Source organism: Lepidochelys kempii, chromosome 10 (assembly GCF_965140285.1).
Source record: "Lepidochelys kempii isolate rLepKem1 chromosome 10, rLepKem1.hap1, whole genome shotgun sequence".
NCBI classification, from domain to species: domain Eukaryota; kingdom Metazoa; phylum Chordata; order Testudines; family Cheloniidae; genus Lepidochelys; species Lepidochelys kempii.
This window is the reverse complement of record NC_136389.1, coordinates 72950433-72971544: the sequence shown is the minus strand read 5'-3', so window position 1 is coordinate 72971544 and position 21112 is coordinate 72950433. Positions and strand designations below refer to the sequence as shown.

General features: G+C 44.9%; 1 protein-coding gene across 2 annotated transcripts in view; it reads right to left on the bottom strand.

Moving 5' to 3' along the window:
• SLCO3A1 (solute carrier organic anion transporter family member 3A1) overlaps positions 1-21112 on the bottom strand; it is a 227932-nt gene that overhangs the window by 11901 nt on the left and 194919 nt on the right. For both annotated transcript variants that reach the window (XM_073304210.2, XM_073304209.2), the window contains 5 exons: positions 20342-20506; positions 16015-16213; positions 14342-14480; positions 8224-8399; positions 3252-3316 (listed from right to left, as the gene is read on the bottom strand). In XM_073304210.2, coding sequence (XP_073160311.2) covers positions 3252-3316; positions 8224-8399; positions 14342-14480; positions 16015-16213; positions 20342-20506 — 744 coding nt within the window. The remainder of the gene's footprint in view (positions 1-3251; positions 3317-8223; positions 8400-14341; positions 14481-16014; positions 16214-20341; positions 20507-21112) is intronic.

Sequence of the window (21112 nt, the reverse complement as noted above, 5' to 3'; positions counted from 1 at the left end):
CATGAACAAAACGCCCTGGGATCCTTAAGCTCTTGGGACCTGTTTCATTGTCCCCAAGAGCCAAACCTGAGCTGCATAGGAGCTGTGAATAAACTGAGGTCTTTAGGGAAAACAGCTGTGAAAAACTTTCAACCCAAGCAACCAGTTTGCGTTGAAGACCTTTTTGAGTGCTATCTCCACAAGGACAAGGGCTAGAGACTTCCAACAAGTGAGACTAGACTTGACATGTAGAGTGCTTTGGAATTAAGGGAGGTCTATGGCCTCCAAAGCCTGGCTCGATGGACATGCCTTGCACTTTCAGTGTGTCACACTGAGTGATGCTAGGAGGCTGGATTTAAAACAAAACTATCAGAAACTCCATTGGTAGCCAGATATTGCACTTGAGCTGCATGTTTTGGGGACAAACTGCAAACACCATCTGGAAAGGGGAATGTCCAGGATCTTATTGTCATGCATAAATCTATTTGCCATTTCAGTCGTGCATAGTTAATGCTGACAGTTGCCAATGCAATCAGGATGGAATTACCAGACATGTTTGACTTGTGCCATTTGCAAAAGTTTTTTCACCTTTAGATAAGCCTGAGATGCAAAGTTCCAATCCAGATCTGAACTTCCCCAGCTACTAGGAGTGGGGTATTTAGGTATGCACTTTCAACTCAGGTCCTTTCAATGACAGCATATATGAAGAAGTGAGATGGTATTTGGAAAAGAATCTCCATATCAGAGCCTCTTATACAGTAGCTGAAGCTTTCAATACCATGGGGGCTCCACCGGAACTGTTTTAGTTTCTTTTCTAAGAACCCACAGTAACACTTTCATACCAAGACATTAATATGCTGCTCTATCATATCAGAATTCCTATGGAATAAGATAATACATCTGGCAGGATATCAGGAGACTTCAGTCATGTTTCATGTTATTACAGTGAATATTAAAGAGATTCAATCATGCTCTACTTCTTATTGCAAAGTGTTGAACAAATTGCTGCTATATACATTTTAGAGCAGAAACTGCAGAGCTGTTTAAAGAAGCATCCTCTGCCTTACTAAAATCTATTAACTCAGATTGCACCTCTGGGTCTCGTACCTCAGATATTTAATACTCTCCTTTGGTTCAAGAAGAAGCTATTATTAGTCCCCTTTTAAGTCTAAGCTGAAAGGTGAACTGAAAAAGCTTTTAAAATCAACCTACCCAGAAAACCTCAAATTATTAAGGGCGCGTTTTGGATATCTTCACTCACATTGAATAATACCTTATCCTCGTGTAGTCCCCCATAGCTGGGCTGATATCCTCCTGGCTGTATTATCGTATTCCACAGGGATTCTGCTGCGATAGGGCAGCATGTGTTTTGCTACAAAAAAGAGTTACTGCAGTGTCCCGGGGACTAATGGAAGAGTAAGGTGCTTCTTATCCCAAGTACTGGTGGCAGAAAATAGCCCTCACAGAATCATACATGCAGACTTCTCAAACAACAACAATAATAAGCTACAATACAATAATACAAAATTAGTAACTACCATCGCAAATACATTTACATTTGGAATGTAAAATCAAAATCCCTCCCTTGCTTAACTGCCAGGTCCTGCGTTTGGGATTCTGCATTCAACCTGCAAGAGCTGAGAACAGGACAAGAACCTAAAACAGTATGGACAGCAAAAGGAAACACCGTGCATTAAGGGACTGACCCAAAGTCAACCAGAAGACTCCCAGTGATTTCCCTGGGCTTTGGATCAGCCACCAAAGTCTTGTGGTGTTTTCTTCTTTTCTGAGCACTGAGCAAAGCGTTTAGCTTTTGGTGAGGGAGTGCATTTCAGACCTTTGACCAGTGCTGAAAGATTCCCATTGACTTCAGTGGAAGCTGGATTGGGCCTTTATGCTCATGCATCTCACTGGCTCCTGGAGAAAAACTTGGCACCAGAATTCTGATGCAAAATAAGGACCTTACACTCAGAGACCATTCAGTGGGATACATGGGACTGTGGGGTTTTAAGCCCCTCTCTATGAAAGAAAAAAGGCTGCCCTAGTGAAGGCCAATGAAGGGATAGCTCAGTAGTTTGAGCATTGGCCTGCTAAACCCAGGGTTGTGAGTTCAATCCTTGAGAGGGCCATTTAGGGATCTGGGGCAAAAATTGGGGGTTGGTCCTGCTTTGAGCAGGGGGTTGGACTAGATGACCTCCTGAGGTCCCTTCCAACCCTGATATTCTATGATTCCAAACTGCACAAGTAAATAATCGCCTAGTAGAGAAGAAACGAGTAGCCAAATCCTGAAGGACTTCATTGGAATAGTGGCACTTCCGTCTATACCACACTGTCATAGTATGGGGTAAAATCCTTCTACTACAACCACACAGTAGATGGATCTATGCTACAAAAAACTAACATTGAGCTAGATTCTGACATATCTACTCATATTGAATTGCACCTTGCTCAGTGAAATCACTGGGAGCACTCATAGAATAAGGGACTATTCCACTCCTACTGGGTGAGAGTGAAGTCTGGCCCACTGAATCAGCAGAAACCCACGAGTAGAATACCAACAGAACACATCAGTGAGACCGACCCCAGAGCAATGCATCAGACAGAATGAGGTCCAAAGTTCTGAGAAACAGGGTCTGTGCCTTTAAGCCCACTCCCCCACAGTCATCCCGTTACAAGGGAAAAGACAATTACAGATAACGTTTTCTCTTTTATTCAGGCATGAAGAGACATACATTGATCCAACGGTTTGACCAAATGTATTTTAATGGGAGATTAAACCCGGCAACAGCATTCAGATAAAGCCTGTTTTTTTTTTCCTTTTGTTTTCCTCCCACAGAGACCAGGAGGACTCAGCTGCCACCCAATGGAATAACAAAGCTCCTATCCTCAAAGTGGTGTGAAATTGTTTATCCCTGTAAGTCAGCAGCACAGTAAAGAAGTAATTTCACAAGCAGCTGACATGTTAATAATGACTGTGGAGAATTAACTAGCTGGGAGGGAGGCTATCTCACTCAACACCACGATTTCCAACATGAGCGTGATTGAAATGGCAGGAGAGCCATGTGCCATGACCCTTGGAGGCCTTTCCATCCGCACTGCAGAGAAAGGATTTGGATCTCCTCGCTTCAGACCCCAATGATAAATGACAGCATAGGACAGGCGTTCAACATCCAAAGAGGGGGAATCAATGGGCACTCACACCTTGACGCACATATAAATATTTAGTTACTTTTTAGGGTGTGGGGGAAGAAAGAAGAAATCACTGCACGTACCTAGCAAACGGAGCAGCAGGAAAAGCACACCCAAAGCATAAGACTTAAGTTCAGGGCTCACTGTTCTGTACAGAGGAGAAAGGGAGAGAGGAAAATTGATTGTTACCATACTGCTTTCATTAACAAACCCCGTCGCTGTGCTTTGCTGTCAATCAGGACGCCACTGTCACCTCTTCAGAAAATCATTAACAGGCTTCTTCTCTTTTTCTTCCCCCTTGGTCCATCTGCCTGAAGCCTGAAAAATAACTGCAACTGCAGCCGCATGATGGGTTCTGGAATTTAGCTGCGTTGTTAATAATGGGAACTAATCTTGTCATTGGAAGGGAAAAAAATGCAAATCCATCCCAGTAAATTATCATTGATAGAATCCCTGTATTATCTTTCAGGCCCTGGCTGCTTTGAATCAGTAGGTTATAAACCAACAAAATCGTTTTTATTATAACTTAATTGCGTGTGAGATGGGGTGGAGGGAATGTGAGTGAAATAGCAGGGAGGACAAATGACCAACTTGTCATTCCCAGGTCCAGCTATTAAATCAGCCAGATCAGCAAAGGTTGATACGCCGACCTGCCCATACAGGGTGATGTTTGTGAAAGTGAGATTAGTTTCTGATTAGTTTTAAATTGGGAAGATAATAGGCCAGGCTAATCGTGGCCCTTCACTTTGAATGTAACCCACTCTATCTGGCTGGCATTAATCTCTGAAGACACCTTAAGAACAAGCATTAACTTCCCATTCACATAATTCATATGATGCTATAGGCTAAAGTCATGCCACTGGTATAAACCCACTGAAGTCATTGGAATTTTACCAGGGATTAATCTGATCATGAACGTGCATTCTCTTATTCAGCACTTTATGTTCCACAGAGCATAATGGTTCAGGGAAGCAAGGCAATGAACCCCTGATGAAAAGGTCTGTGTTGAAAGGAAACTTAAAAGTGTCCGGTCCCTGCTTCTATTAATCCCTTGCATGGTCTCGTTAGGTGTTGTTAGTGACACCTGTGCTTGAAACGGGTGCCTGCCATACATGTGCAATGGAGGGAAATAGTGTTTTGAAAGACAACCAGTCTTGATTTAAAGACTTCAAGTGATGAAAAATCTACCTCAACACTTGCAAAGGCATTTCAGCGGTTAATGGCCTGGCTCAAAGGAGGTCCTGTGAAAGGGAGGGAAAAAGTGAAAAATAGACGGTTACCAAACTTAACCTCAGTCAGGTTTCTTACATAGGTTGTTGTGTTTTGTTTTGTTGGGGTTGTTTTAGAAGTGGCTAAAGTTTTTCAGTTGAAACTTTTAAAATAAAAAATGGCTTTTTAAATTTTTGTTTAAAATTTTCAATTTTTTCAGTTAAAAAAATGAAAAATTGTCAGTTTTCGACTTTTCATTGAAAAATTTGAAGAGGGATTTTTTTTTATTTTTCTGTGTGAAACATACTTATCAACCAGCATTAATGTGCTTCCTTTTCTTCCATCTGTTTTTGTATATTTAGAATCTTATCTAACTCCCACTGAAGTTAGTGTGAATTTTTCCATTGAATCTAATAGGTACGAGATTGAGTGTAAACTCTTCAGGGTGCCACCTGTCTTAATTTATGTCTGTGTAGCACTTACCACACCTTTGGGTGATGGATAAATAACAACAATAATAACACCAGAGAGTCCCGAAAACGTCCTTTATATCTCTGATCACAGCACTGTTAGGACATCCCGGAATGACATGAAGTTATCTCCCATAGTCTCCTTAGTTATCTGGTTCCAGGCTGTGTTGAAAACTTCAGTGCCTGAGATTACAGTATGGACATTTAAACCAGACTTCAAGGTTGTGCAAAGAGCCAGATGTCCTGGTGAATCCTCTGAATATGTCCCTGCTGGCTGGACCAGGAGAAGACACTTCCCTGCTCAGCTGCATTCGGCACAATTGCAACCGGGTCAGCCAGGGATGGGCTTCACTTTGGCTGATCTGGGAGAACTGGGAGTTCTAATTCAAACTCATCACTAGTAACACCTGGGACCCACATACCAAGTGACATTGGTTTGTGGAACCAGTTGATTCAAACCTGTGGAGTGTCCAGAACACCAGGTGATGCTTGGCCCGTCACCGTCTCTTCTTCTGTGCATTTATGATAGATATTGGTGGTTCTGGCAGGAATATAGTTAAGATATGACTTTCAGGGCTGTGAATTGTCAATTTCAAAGGGTTGTGAAGTGAAGTTTTTGAATCTTTCCACTTTTCTCTTGTGTTCTCTTTCCCACCTGGACATTGGCTTGTTGTATTTGAAGATGCACATTAAGAAGACTCTGTTCAGGATCCTACGAGTGCTGATAATTTCTCTCAACAAAGAACCCTTCAAGCCTCAAATTACCTTTGCCACAATATTGATCACTGAAAATTTGATTTCCGTTTAGCTACTACAGATGCCAGGAGAGAAATGAACTAGTAGGTGGAATATCTCATTCTATTCTCTGCGGGGAGACCTGCCCTCACATAAGCGATCTGCCTGAGATCCACTCAAAAGTGTTTCTAACACAGACCCTATTGATTGAACTTTACTGGAATTTTCCAGACCGCAGAATGGATCTGCTTATTGCCCCTCAGATTAGAATAGGCTGTAAGCAATGGCATGGATGGATGCAGTGATTCTGAATAAAGGCGAAGTTAGGTAGACACATGCATCTCAGGGGGCAGACAGTTGTGTGTGTGTGGAAATAGCACACAGTAATTCAGCTGGAGATGATGCTTTTGTCTTTGTATGCATGTTGGGCCAAACCCAGAGAGATACTGAGCATCTCTAATTCCCACTGATGTCAGCATTTGGGCCAGCATGAGAGTTTTCGCTTCTGGTGATGCGTGCATGTTGTCCTACACTAGCTCATAAATTCATCCCTAGGCCTTTTTGGGTTTCTTTTTGCAGCCTCCTAGGATCTCTAGGCTATATCTAAAAAAGCCTCATGAAACCACTGCTTGCAGGTGTCATGCAGCTGCGATCCTGCCACCTGACTGATTTTAGCTTGAACACATTTATTCCCTGCAACAGAAGCAGAACTCTCCTAATTTCCTTTCCACTTCATGGTTTCTAGACAGATGGGGAGAACAAGGTCTGCCCTTTTCCTTTGCAGCATACCTGCATGGACCCCTCCTTACCAGATTCACAGCCCTCCTTGCCCCTTGAGCTGCACAGAATCAATTCCCTTATTCTTTCCTCAGGTCAGTATTAGACACTGAAGTAAGTGGAGCTACCCCAGCAATGAATGTGGTCATGCTGAACCTAACAGAGACCTGCAGAGACAAAGTGATTGACGTGTGCACAGCATCCAGCAGCTGCCACTGTGCTCGGGATGCGGAGATCTTTTGAAACTCTGGCTGCTTCTTTCAGATGCCTAAATGGGAGATGAGCATTGTGACGTTGCACTCTATATGATTTTATGAAAATGTGCTAATGACTGTGAATATAATGTAACTGGAATATGCTTCAGGCAAAAGGTCTCTTGTAAGGTATCATTACAAAGCTTATAATCTACTGAGTGTGGTCATCCTATTTGTATGTATGTAACATTCTTGTATCTGAAACTAGAAATATGACATATAACTCTGAGGGCCTACTGTAATTATGCAAAGTGTGGGCCGTTAATGGTGGTTTGGAATCTTGATGGCACCCATTAACCAGGACAATTGACTGTGGATGGCTCTGTTTGCAGGCAAGCCTTCCTGTGAGTCAGGCTGGGAGGAATGAAGGCTTGTGTGTCTCACAGGACATGTGACCGTGTCACCTGGCACTGGAATCCATTTTAAACCTGGTGCTTTTCCATTTAGAAGGAGGGGTGGGAACACAGAGAGGGACAAAGGATTCCCGCCTTGTGCCAAAGCTATACAAGGGGGTGGAACAGAACAAAGGAGGCAGCAATCATGAGAAATCCCCTAGCTACCACCGGAGCTGAAAACAAGGGCTGTGCCAGGGGAAAGGATTGTGCCCAGACTAGGAAGGTGTCCAGTCTGTGATAGAAGCTTATTGAAACATCTGAGGGTGAGGTTTTATCTGCATTCAGTTTTCTTACTGTACTAGGCTTAGACTTGAGTGTTTTATTTTATTTTGCTTGGTAATTCACTTTGTTCTGTCTGTTATTACTTGGAACCACTTAAATCCTACTTTTTGTATTTAATAAAATCACTTTTTACTTATTAATTAACCCAGAGTAAGTATTAATACCTGAAGGGGCAAACAGCTGTGCATATCTCTCTATCAGTGATATAGAGGGTGAACAATTTATGAGTTTACCCTGTATAAGCTTTATACAGGGTAAAATGGATTTATTTGGGGTTTGGACCCCATTGGGAGTTGGGTATCTGAGTGCTGGAGACAGGACCACTTCTTAAGCTGTTTTCAGTAAAGCCTGCAGCTTTTGGGGGATGTGGTTCAGACCTGGGTCTGTGTTTGTAGCAGGCTAGCATGTCTGGCTCAAACCAGGCAAGGCATTGAAGTCCTAAGATGGCAGGGAAAATGGGCTCAGAGGTAGTCTAGGCACATCAGGTGGCAGTTCCCAAAAGGGTCTCTGTGACCCAACCCATTACAGCTGCTTGTTTGTAGTGCCTAAATGGTTTAGGCACTACATAATAAGGGGCCTGGTTTTCAGGGGGCCCGAGCCCCCATTGAAGCCAAAGGGAACTCTCAGGGTGAATTCAGTGCAGCTGAAAGTATAAGGTTGGGTAATTTTGTAGTGCCCTCCCACTCAAAGCAGGTCAAATCTTGAGATTTGCTGAGCATCTGTGGCTCCTGTCAACTCCAATGGTAGTCAGAAACACTCAGCGCCAGGAGTCCATCCTCCCTACACACCCATGGCCTGTGGGCCACCACGGTCCCCCTCGATCTAGACCCAGGGGAGGAGCCTTTCAGTTTTCAATTAATCTGTGGCAGCCTGTTGAAAGAAGCGGTGGATTGAGAGTCAAGCAACTCATCAGATCCTCAGCATGGCTCTTACCTGATGAGTATGATAACTGACGGCGTCTGTGCCATGGCTCCAATCATGCTGCAAACACACATCACGCAGAGGAATGTCAAGAAGGCCTCTTGGCAACCAGGACTGGGGCATTTTCCGTGCATTACTGTAGCGTTCTCGGCTGGGACCAAACTGAGGCATGAGCAGCCAGTGAGATTCTGGAAGGGAGCACAGGGCACGGAGGTGAAGGGAGAACAAGGCCCACTTTCCAAAACAACAGGCACTTTACAAGGAGGGGTTTGCCGGCTGGCAAGTGTGCACCCTCCAGCGGTCAATTAATTAGCTGCTAATAAGTCATGTGCTGAGCTGGTTTGGAAAGGCTTTTCAAAAGAACTCCAGCTCCAATGCATTCTACTGGCAGGGTAGCTTCTCCTCCTCCTTGTTCTTGGCTTCCTGTCCTTTCGCATCCCAAACAAATGTGTCTGTAAGAAAATTACCACCAAATTGGACCCTTGTGAAAAGAAGAAAGGAAGGATCTGTGTACCTTCATCATGATAAAATATTGCCATATTAAAGTTACAACTACTTCCCAATATACCCCTGGCTGTGCATTTCAAGAAGGCACATTTCGCTGCTGCGGGTTCAACTGCCTCATTCTGGCATCTTTAACGATGGCAGGGAGCGTACCAGGATGTGTGCCTACTCTCACAGCGAGCTAGGTATCAAAGGGAAGGCGGCAGAGACACTAGTGATTATGGAACCAACCTCAAGGGTGTTACAGGGCTAACAGATGCCACTTAGTTTAGAAGGATTTGCACAGAACTGAAAGCTGCAGTCAGACAAGATAAAGTTTATCAATATGCGATCAGAAGGAGGAAAAAGCAACCCCATTCCCTTTGATCTTTCCTGCAAGCACAGGATGTCAAAAGAGGCTTTGTTTTCCAGTCACAGATGTTTTTGCGCTCACCCCTCCCGGAATTTCTGATGGCGGGGATGTCAGCACAATTAAGGCACAGAATAATAGCCAGGAATCCCTTAATGAATACAGAGCAAAAACTATCATAAATGATTCATTGCTTGTCTGTCTTTGCAAGGCTGCTAGGCTTGCAGGTCACATGCGTGTAAGAAAAAGGAGCACTAAAATAAAATAAAACCAAACCTCCAGTATTCAAATAGAAATTCCTATGCTTTTATGCTGGGGTTTCTTTAGGCTCCACACTACCACATGTTCTAGTTCAGTGCCTCCACATATGCACGGATCCGTGGGGACCCCAGTCTATTCTTTCTGACATTGATCTCTTTTTCTGCATAGGAGTCGAAAGCATTGCCTTCTAAAACAACTGCATGGAGTGCGGCAGAAACAGAAACTCAGAGCTCGGTGAACGTTAATGATATGACTGCAGGTGACTATACGGCTGGCAGGCACTAATGAATGCAAAGAGGCCCTCTCCCAGCAGTGACATGGCCACCTGAAGGCTCGTCTAGACAAGGGCAAATAACACTAGTGTAACTATATTGGTGTACTTACACCAATGCAAAGTCTCTAATGCAGATGAGCTGCACTGGTGTGACTTGTCCTGGCAACTTAACAGGGTAAACCTCAGCCATGCAAGCCCTGCATAGTGCATCTCCACGGGGGGTTGCACCAACATGCTCACATTGCAGTAACTATCCTGGTGCAAAAATCCCAGCATAGACAGGGCCTAAGTTAACTTTGCTAGCCCATCTGTTACGGGGATGGCTGACTGTTCAGGAAGCCAAGTGGGTCACATCCCTGTGCACTGACCTGGCTGATCATTCCACATGACTTATATACAGTTGGAAGGAGAGACCCATCTCTTCTGTGCAGCGGGCCCAATTCTGCTCTTACGTACGTGAATCCAAATCTGATGTAACTCTATTGAAGTCAACGTAATTAAACTAGAATAAAGCTAGCATGAGGTCAGAATCCAGTCTCCCTGCATTTATGGTAAGTAAAGGGCTAGACTGTGCTTTGTTACTTTAGAGAGAGTGACAAGGGACTGCATAGGAACTGGAATCTGATTTGGCCAGGAATCCTCCTGGATGCTGGCAATTCAGATCAACACAGCAGTTGCACCATCCGTAAGAAGCTCATGGCATATCCCCCAGTCCCTGTGTGTGTAGCTCCATTGCCTGATCCTTCTCCCCTCTGCCCCGTTTCAATCACCGTGCACCAAAGCTGTTATCCCAAAGTACTTTAATGTAAACAGAACTGAATGCAACAATTTTTTTGGTGCTCTTCTGAGTTCTTCCCTCGGAGACCTTTGATCCTTTGTTACCGACACTGTAACATGTGCTATAGTAACACACCGACATCGAACACTGACTTTCATCCTCTTCTATGAAGAGGCAATATTTTGCTGCATGTGCCAAATTGCTATTGATTTTCCTGAACTACTCTGCAATCCCATCACCATTCTGTTGTAAATGGAACTTTTGTCTTTCTGCAGCTCAACAGCTCATGCACCAGGAACGAGATTTTTGAACGTGCACGTGTACAAAATTTGCACACCCAGGGGCCTCAATTTCTTGTGGAAATTATGTGTGCAAATGACCCATGTGTTGTGGTTTTAAAAACCTGGCTCTGATTGGTTAGGAACAGGCTGGCATGTTGATGTGAATCCCTAAGACTTCAGTGCTACAACATTAGATTTGGAATGCATATTCCCCCAGCCAAAGGGGAAATAGAAAAACAACACCATGAAACAAAAAAAGATATATGGACAATGGCTTAACTCACAAGGGTCACTGAGAGTAGAGGACTGGTTAGAAAAAGAATTCGCTGAAATAAAAGCGCCACCCCTACGCCCCTTTAGCACTAATAAACCCAAAGCCTCTCTGCAGACCAGTTTCATCACAAAGAACAATGGCATTCATACGAGAAAGGTAAACTAACTCAGTAGACTACAAAATACCATTAGAGACCATTCACAGAGGGAAAGGGAAAGCAGAGATACATGACTGGACACATACAGTGCAGTAAAGTTAAATAAAACATTCAGAGAATTTTATGCCCCAGTAAAAAGCAACTCTTGGCTCATCACACATATATAATAGCCACAAAACCCTCTAGACAGGTCATTTTCTGGATTATGGGCTTAAAGCAATTTGGCGTTGCTTCAGGGCCATTACATGGCCAAACTGGTCCATAATTCTTGATAATGCCCTTTCCAGAGGATGCTGTTGCTTCATTAATTCATGTCCAAAACCACTACTTTGAAAAAGCCAAGATGATGGTGCCAATGAAGAGGTTAAACTGGAGAGAGCAAGTGAGAAAGAGGAAAGGGAGGAAGAGAGAGGGAGACTTTTGCTGGATGGGTTTATGCTTATAGAAGGTTAGCTCTGATAGTTACATAGCAGAGAGACTTGAAACAATTCCTGGAGAGAGAGTCTGAATTTTCTTTACTATGCTCATTTCTAAGGAGCAATTGGTTTGCTTTGAGCAATACAGTGTAAATGCAACTTTTACACCCTGCCACTAGCTAGCATTATTTTTCTCCTTGCCAATGAATGATTTTGGCACAGCAGGTGGATGCTTCTTTCCTACTGACACTTTGCTCCGTGCCAAAAGTTTTGCTGTCTAAACAATCACATTGAAGTGAAGTGCTAGTTGTAAGGCAAATGGCAGAGGAAACGCATGAGATTAACATGTACAGCTTCTGCAGCTTTGCATCCAATGATCCCAGATAAAATTATTTTCTTAGCTATAACACGAAGATCCAGGAGTTGGCATCATGCTATCTCCTTTGCGGCTAAACACTTCGGTAGCTCAGAAGCCATTTCACTCATCTCAGTAGAATGCAAACAAGTCAGGTGCTTGAGTGGGAAGCCAGAAGTTAGGGTAGTAAAGAAGAAGTCCAAATATGCACCCACTTGTTGTCCCCCTCCCCGCCGCACACTTGTCCTTGTACAGTTTACTTGCAATGCCCTGAGGTAGAGGTTGCAGTTTACCCACAGACAGGTGAACCCTTACTGAATGAGTCTGACTTGGGAAAGGATGGTTTACAAGCAAAGTGAGGACCTGAGGATGTGTCTGGAGATGAACACGGACAGAGAAGGGTCACCTTCAGCTCCCAGAATTCTGCTTGTCTGGGCCAGAGGGGCACTTAGAGACATCTAGCAATGCACTAACTAGAGGGCTAAATGGAGGGCCATCCAAATTCACTTGTCACAGATGCCACTCCCTCTGGCAAGTAAAAATTGCCAATGTAGCACCTGCCTACTGACACTCTCTGACTCTGTAAAGATGGCCATGAAGTCAAAGTGCCAATGCTGCGGCTCCACGGAGCAAGGGAGCTAATGGAGACAAGATTTCTGTTCAGCTGCTGCGGTGATTCTTCACTTGTTAGTCGGGAGCTTTTCTCTCAGCTTCCTGGCACCTCCAGGTCCATTAGACTCTTCAGGGAAGGAACCAAGGCTTTGCTACACACCTCACCATTTGGGTTTGATATCTCCCCTCTCTCTTTTCCTAAAGCACCAGCCTGCTCTTTGGAGTGGCCTGCCCCTCCCGCGCACCCGCCAGCAGCACAGCGGGTACGTCTCTGGACTCTCCCATCTGTGCTTTTGGCACAATGGAGAAGGGGAGAATTTTCCCTGAGAAGTGGGGATTTACGCTTCCTGCTGGAGTGTTTTAAGACCAATCCGAACTGTCCACACATTACAGAATGGAAAGGAGAGGCTCAAGATATCGTAAGAGATTCCTTATCTTAACAGGTATCTTAGGAGATTCTGAGACCCCAAATAGCAGGTCTCCTTCACACAGAGAGGGTTTGCATTTTCTAAATGAAATAAACCCTTAGGTTTTGGGGATACAGAATACCCATGGCTATTAATTTCAGGGGGTTGCTGGAGGCCCCGCTCTTCATTTGCTCCCCTGCTCTTGGTGTTGACTCAAAGAGGAGAGGAGGACAGGAAGTGAGTGAAAGAGGAGAGGAAACAGAAGAAATGGAGGGAAGGAGCGAGAAGAGGAAATGGGGAAGGCAGCACCAGGGGACAGCAGGAGGGAGGGGAGGAACAAGGGAAGGAGAAATGGGAGTGAGCAGAAACAAGAAACGAGATGTCTGTAGGACCTGACGGTAACAGAACACAGTAGTCCCCATGATGGGACTAGACTCTGCCTCAGGCTGGTTGGTCGGCCTTCGAGTTGTGCTCTCTCTATTTTGGTGTCTGACTGATTTGCATTTGCAGTAGGGAGCTGTGGGTCAGCTGATTTTCATCACATTTGAGAGGCTAGAAGCCAGGTGGCAAGTGCAGACCGTCCCGTAGCTCTGCCTGTGGTCTCCCTTTGAGTGATTCTGCCCATGACATGGCTTCCCACAGAGCCTCTGGGCTAAGAGGAGACAAGCACCACATGTGCACCCAAGAGCACCCAAGAGCACAGAGTCCCGTGGATGGTGGAGAGGAGAAGGGAGCTCCCTCCTCACTTAGAGACGATCCCATTGGACCACAGCCAGAGCTAACAGGACATTTGCATGAGAGAATAAAAAATGAGGTACTCAGTTTCTCTCACCCTTAGGTGCGAAGATTCAGCGAGGCCCTTCACAGTCAACCCTCACCCTACCTATTATGTCTCATTCATGACTGAGCTGTCAATGCTCACCTCTGATTGGCCCTGATACCAGCCTCCATCGCTCACTTGTTACATTTTCAAAAAAGCACCTTTGCGTTTTCTCCCATGCTGCCCCCTAAGCTTGGGAGGTGCAAAAACTAACTCATGATCCTCCTTCAGAGTCCTCCTCAACTCTCCTTTGACGTGACACCTACCAAATACTTGACAATGGTCATGGCTGTTGGTATGGATAGACCACTGCCGATCATTGACCAACGTTGTTTCATTTTCCTTGTGCTTCCCCATCTGTCTGTATCCATCTGTTGTCTCTTGTCTTAAACTTAGATTGCAAGTTCCTTGGGGCAGAGACTATCTTTTTGTTCTGTGTTTGTACAGCACCTAGCGCAATGGGTGCCTGATCCATTGCTGGGGCTCCAAGGTACTATGGTAATCCACATAATAATAATAAGAAGAAGTCAATCTCTGGGGCCTTCAGACATCCTCAATTGTAAATGAATGACTCTTACTGTATATACACTAACCTCACAACCACACATGGATAGGAGATGTTGAGTAAATCACGACAATTACCGTGCTCCTGCAGCCCGCGAAGCAGGCAGACAAGTAGGTGATCCCATCTGCCCCACAAACTGGAGTGAAGGAATCGGTTTGGCATTCACAGTTGTTATTGCAGGGGGAATATGGGTCCAAGGGCAAGGTCGGAGCTGATCTGCAAAAGAATCAGAATCAGAAATGGATGCACAGTGCAATAACGCCAGCTGGCTTTTCTGAGAAGCGTCACACGAAGGGGGCTTAGCCAACCACTGCAAACAAAGGGAGAGAAGGGTGGGTGGGGTGTTTGGGTGCCAGCAGAAGGGACCTGAGGCCATATGCTCCTTCTGTGACAGAAACACATTGAGGTTCATTATTTCCGGCTCCCACCATCTCCCCAGGGTGGCTCAGGATGGTGCTGGAAAAATCTAATGTGAAGTTGTGTGGGCGTTGTCTCAGCCCTGGGATCAGACCTCCAGGACAGGAGGGGTTGTATTTACCTAGCACAACAACAGCAAGCTGAAGATGTGCTGACGTTTTCCTCCTCAAAGAGCCACTGTCCCATGCTGAGAAACTTTGGAAATACAGAATCATTCTATCTGTGTTAGGACCCAGCTCTGCGGGGCCTCCTGAGTCCTAATACCCTGCCTCAAAATGGGTCTCACCTGCAGCCAAGCAGCAAGTGGGAAAGCGCCTTTTGCTCATCATACAGGCCCCAAACGTCCAAAACTGTGTGCCTAGAATTTGACTCCTAAATCCCCTTTAGGCCACCTCAGTAAAAGCACCCACAATTTCCCTAGATTTCAGTGGGATAGGTAGGTGCTTAGCACTTGCAAAGATCAGGCTGGAGTGGCTTCACTTATTTCAGTGCTTTCACTCTGTGTTTACACCAGCCTACTTGAGAGCAGAATCTGGCCTCATGTTTCGAGCCACTTGGGTCAGTTTCAGTTAAGCTCAGTGGAATTCGGCTCTCAAACTTGTTATTGTTCCGACTCCCCCAAGACACTTCTATAGAATGGGCCTAATACAGCCACGGTGGAAGTGGGTGCCACTCCACTGACTTCAATGGAGTCCTCCCCACTTGTGCCAGGAATGCATTTACTGTAACACTATTACTCTACACTGTTCCTTACTCCTAGAGAGACAAGGTGGGTGAGGTAATATCAATAAACAGATGTTGGTGCAGTAAAAGATATTACCTCACGCCACAGGTGCCAACTCTGTGGGTGCTCCAGGGCTGGTGCTGAGCACCCACCAGTGGCCCCACTGATCAGCCTCCCCACGCCTCCTGCCCGCCGCAATCAGCTGTTCAGGGGGAGGTGCGAGGGTGGGGCATGCTCGGGGAGGGAGCAGAATGGGGCAGGAAGAGGTGGGGCAGAGCGGGGGTGGGACTTTGGGGGAAGAGGTGGAGTGGGGGCGGGGCCTGGGATGGAGCAGGGGTCAAGCACCCCCGGGGAAATGAGAAAGTTGGCCTGTGCCTGACCCACTTTGTCTCTCCAACATCCTGGGACTAACAGCTACATCAGCACTTCATACAACTTAATCCTAGAAGCACTCAAATATCAGTGATGTGGGTGGTATAAAACCCTAGAAAAATAGAGAAACAGCACTGAAAAGAGCAGGTTAGTTTAGCTAACACCGCTGTGCTATACTTCCTGGGTGGTATCATAGGGCTGGAGGTGGGAGACGGAGCTGAAATTCTCTGTACTCACTTGTTTCCATAGGGAACAGTAACCCCAGCTACGGGCCCCGTGTCACAGCCCAGGAATAGGAAAGAGACATAGCAAGCTGTGGACACTAGGTTAACGAGCATGGCCATCCTGATGGCTCCTAGAGCAGACAGGCTGAGCTTCTTCACCAGGAGACCGCCCAGGAATATGCCCAGACATGCACATGGGATCGCTGTCATCCCTGCAAGAAGGAAGAAGAGTCAGGAAGATGCACAAGGAGAAAGCAGGAGCTGAAAAAATACACTGCATGTCGAAGCATTTTATTTTCCAGTGACTAGATCAGTGCACTAGTGATGGGGGAAGCGCTAAAGGCTCAGAGTACCCACTAGATGCTTATCCATTCATGTGGGTTCTCCTTAGGAGTGACTATGTGAGACTTCAGGCCCCAGAAGCTGTTAGCACTCACCTGTAGCAGAGTTACATCGTCCCTGGGATGACGGAAAGGCTATAGGTCACCGCTCTCTGCCTCCCCGTTGCCCCAGCCAGCAAAGAACTGGTCCTCCACAGTGCTTTGTCCAGGCAGTGGAGTCTCCACTGCTTTTCCCAAGGGAAACTAATCCACAGTCTAATAGATCTTGTGCAAGATTTCCAAAATTGACCAGTGATTGTGGTTGCCCAACATGAGACACTTTCAAGGGGCTTGATCTTCAGGGGAGAGGTGTTCAGTGCTGTCTGAAAATCAGGCCTCTTTATGAAGTCTCAAGTTTGGTACTCAAAATCACTAGTCACTTCTGAAAATTCAGCCTCCCACTTCGGGAAAGTTCTCACAATATTCAGCCTCTTTTTGCTCACTTTCGCCCCATCGCTGCAGGCCATACCCAAGCCCATTCTGCAAAAAGGTCTCTGGATTCTGGGGCAGGTGGGAAATTCTGCAGCAATTTCATTTAAATTTAAAAAAAAATGGAGGTTTTCAATTAGTTCAGCAGAAAAATGCATAACAATCAGGACAGCAGCCTGTGTGCTATTCCTTTTGATATTAAACCAGTCTTATTGTATGCTGTCAGTGTTTGATAGGTCCATGCCAGGGGCCCATGTGGATGGTGGTGATTGCAGGTTATTCAGAATCAACACCTAGATGCCTTAACTGGGCGCTGGGGAAAGGATGCCTGTCACAAACAGAGCACTAGAACTTTGTGGGGAATAAGTGTCAGGAGCAGATGAATAAAGAGCCTGTGTTCGTATCCGTGTCCTTTCATGTAAAGGAGGGAAGAGGAGAAGCACAGAGAGTACAGGGGCAGCAGCAGGATGGCTCCGAAAGAAAATGTTGGAGTGGTGACCAGGATGCATCAGATGGGCTAGCAGAACAACTGCTTGCGTCTCTTTTGTTGGCTGTGTTTCCAATTTGACGCAGGCCAAATTGCAGGGGAGATGGGAGCTCAGCTGGGGAACTGGGCTCTCCACCTCAAACTGAGAACAGAGGGCAACGCTAGACAGCGTGAATCATCAGGCAGGCAGTTACGGGGCAGCACTCAGTCAGACAAGGAGTTCTGCCCCTGCGTTCCCAGGTTTCCCGCATAGCATTGTGGGCAGCAGGCTGGCATCTCTGCTTTAGGTGAGGAGCTCTAAAGGCTATTTATGCCCTTGCTGCAAGAATGAAGAATGATTTCTCACAGAAACAACTGATTCTATATAAAACAATTTATGTGAGCCCTTGGGGAGGGAGCATAGTTTAGTGCATCGAGCATGGGTCTGGAAAGGATGACTCCTGGGTTCTGCTCTTGCCTCTGTTGCTGACTGACTCTGTGATCTCAGCCACTTCACTAAGAACCAAATTTTCTAATTGAGGGTGACCCATTTTTGGGGTGCCAAATTTTAAGACAGAGCAGGTCTGATTTTCAGAAGTGCTGAGCACCTCCCTCAGTTCCCAATGGATTCAAACTGCACTTGTGGGAGCTCAGAACCTCTGAAAACAAGGCCCTTGGTGTCTAAAATTGGGTTCCTAAAAATTGAGGCACCCCGGTTTTATTTATTTTTATTAATATTGCGCCTTAGCCGTAGGCCACTGCTCATAATACTATAAAGACAAATTGTAAATTCACAGCTCCAAAAACCAGATACAAATTTTAAAAACTGATACCTTTTCACATCACCACTCCTTAAAATATGTAGGAAAATAAGAAAAAATATTAGGAGTATATTATTTCACTTAAGTCAAAATAGCCTCCCTTTCACATAGTTTTCTTATTTTTGTGGCTGAACAGGCACCCAGGACAACAGCCTGTGCAAGTGAAACATTTGCACTATGTAGCCAGGATCCTAATTTCTGAGCTGGTGTGGCAAAAGGCCTCTGAGCCAGGAATGGAGATAGCCGTTTAGTTCTCAGGTGGCAGTACAGGTCAGAAGGCATATAAATAGTGTGGCCAGTCTTCAACCTGGCTAGACCAGCATGGACAAAGATGATTACGGCTTTCAGGACATAACTGCATAGTTTGGAAAGAGTAGGAGACCTATACTGGTCCTTCCAGGGGTCGGCACCATCATGTTGGACGACGGACTCTTGACAAAATTACCGTACTTAGTGACAGACATTGGTGGGGGGAAGGGTGTTATGTCATTCAGTCATACAATTTTTCAATTGTTCAAACTTCTTATTCGGCATTTTTTTTATATTCGCTTCTAAGGATAGCAAGTTTCTTACTAGAATCTGGGGAACCATTATTTCTAGCAGCCCTTGCCATGATCTGAAGCTGTTTCTTCTGGCTGGAGCAATCTGAATCATACCAGATGCTTTTACCTTTTAAAGGTAAACATGACCCTTGGTGGTGGTTAGGTCATCCTGTAATTTTTCAACGATCTTAATAAATGTTACATGGACTTGTGCTGAATCGCTAAAGTGAAAAAGCTGGTTCTTTAAAACTAACAAATCACTGGATGGAAGTTTCTTTCTGATTTAACTAATGGAGTCAACTTAATTTGCCTTGAGGCTAGAGCTTCAGAATTAGGAGTAATACCCAACCTGCCAGAATTCATCTGGGAAAAAGTGGCTGGAGGTCAGAAATTCACTTGCAGGGGTTGGTGACAGCTGTCCAGTTTAAAAGCCACTAAATAGTTAGAGAAACAAGACCAGCGTAAAATCAGAACGGTGATATAATCTGTCGCACTACTTTCTCTAGAAGAGGTGACTGTAAAATGACTCTGCAAATGATCACCATCTCTACCACTCTACATCTAAAATTACAGAAAGTTTATGACCCGAAGAATTTCTTACTGGGGGAAATGGAGGCAATACCCCTTTACTGAGTTACAGGAAACCTTTAACATTTTCTTATCCTTCGCACCCAATCAGGTGTTTAAAGCTCCCAAGAGTACAAAATTTGCTATTGGAACCTTTTCCATAAACCGGTCAATATCCATCAAGCTCTGTCCATAAAGATTCATTACACAAAGGAGAGCCCAAAGGAGGCAAATAAACATTCAGAGCTAACAAAATAGATTTAGCTGAGAAACTAATACGATAGTCCTGGAAATAAGAGTTATCGAAGACATTAACATGCTAGTTATGACTCTTAATTTGGTAGAATGAAAAGGGCCAGTCCACATGCCAGTCTAACCATTCTTAACGTCCCTTCTCAGAAGGATTCAAAGCCCAATAAATAAAAGGACTCCTCGTTCGTAAACCAGGTTTCCTGGAGGAAAACTAAATTAAATTGAGACAAATAATTCCTAAAATCCAATTCCTGGGATTTACTTTTGAGGCCTGTAATATTCTATGAGGCAATTTTGCTAGAAATGTTACAAGAATCCTGATCAAGCCTACTTCATCAATCCACCTCCCTTTTAAAGTCTTCAACTGAGAAACTATCATGAACAATAACACCATTAGCTTTTGTAGCTAGGGCCAATTCTCCTAGAATTATCATCTTCAGCCTTCTGAATGTGATCTTGGTCAATTCACCGATGGCCACATTTTCTAATTTGGGGCAAATCATTTTTGGTATGCAAGCATTTAGACAGCTCGGGCTTGATTTTCAGAAGTGCTGAGCACCCCCCATAATCAGTGAGTTCAACTGCAGTTGTGAGAGCTCAGAACATCTGAAACTAGGCCCTTGGTGTCTAAATTTGGGTTCCTAAAAGCCAAGGAACCCAAAAATGAGAGGATTTATATACACATACACACACACACCTCACCTCTCCAGGACCCATTTTCTACTCTGCAAAACGGGGATTCTAACACACTCTGTCTCTCTTTCTGTATACCCACTCATTTCACAAAGAGCTCTGAGATCCTCGGGTGAAAGATCCGCAGGTGGAAGGCCAACATATTAGAGACAGCAGAGGGATTGCGTGGCTGGTTAATGTAGTTACTTACCCAAGAGCTGATTGGCTGATGAGGTGGTAAGGTTGAACTGCTGTTCCAGGTACTTCCCCAGGAAGGCTGCAAAGCCAGCGACCACAGCAATCTCCATGCAGGCAGCAAGGATGATGCAGGTGAAGACAGGATTGGCCAGCAAGTGCTTTGTTACTTTAGGTATCACTGCAACAGAGGAGACAGAAGACATGGTTTCATTAAGGTTCTTCCCATATACTGAAGAAAGGGATCTGGGAGTTATAGTAGATCACACACTAAATACGAGTCACCAGTGTAACACTATTGCAAAAAAAAAGAAGAAGCAAACATAACTGTGGATGTAATAACAGGAATGTTGTAAGCAAGACACAAGAAGTAATTCTTCCACTCTTCTCAGCACTGATTAGGCCTCAACTGGAGCGTTGTGTCCAGTTCTGGGCACCACATTTGGCAAAAGAAGTGGACAAAATGGACAAAGTCCAGTAGAGAGCAACAAAAATGATTACCAGGAAACATGACCTACCAGGAAAGATTGGAAAAAATGGGTTTGTTTAGTCTGGAGAAGAAAAGACTGAGAGGGGACATGGTAACAGTGTTCAAGTACGTAAAAGTTGTTACAAAGAGGAGGGGGATAAATTGTTTTCCTTAGCCACTGAGAACAAGACAAGGAGCCATGAGCTTAAATTGCAGTAAGAGATTCAGGTTAGACATTGGGAAAATCTTCCTAACTGTCAGGGTGGTTAAGCACTGGAAGAAATTACCTGGGGAGATTATGGAATCCCCATCATTGAT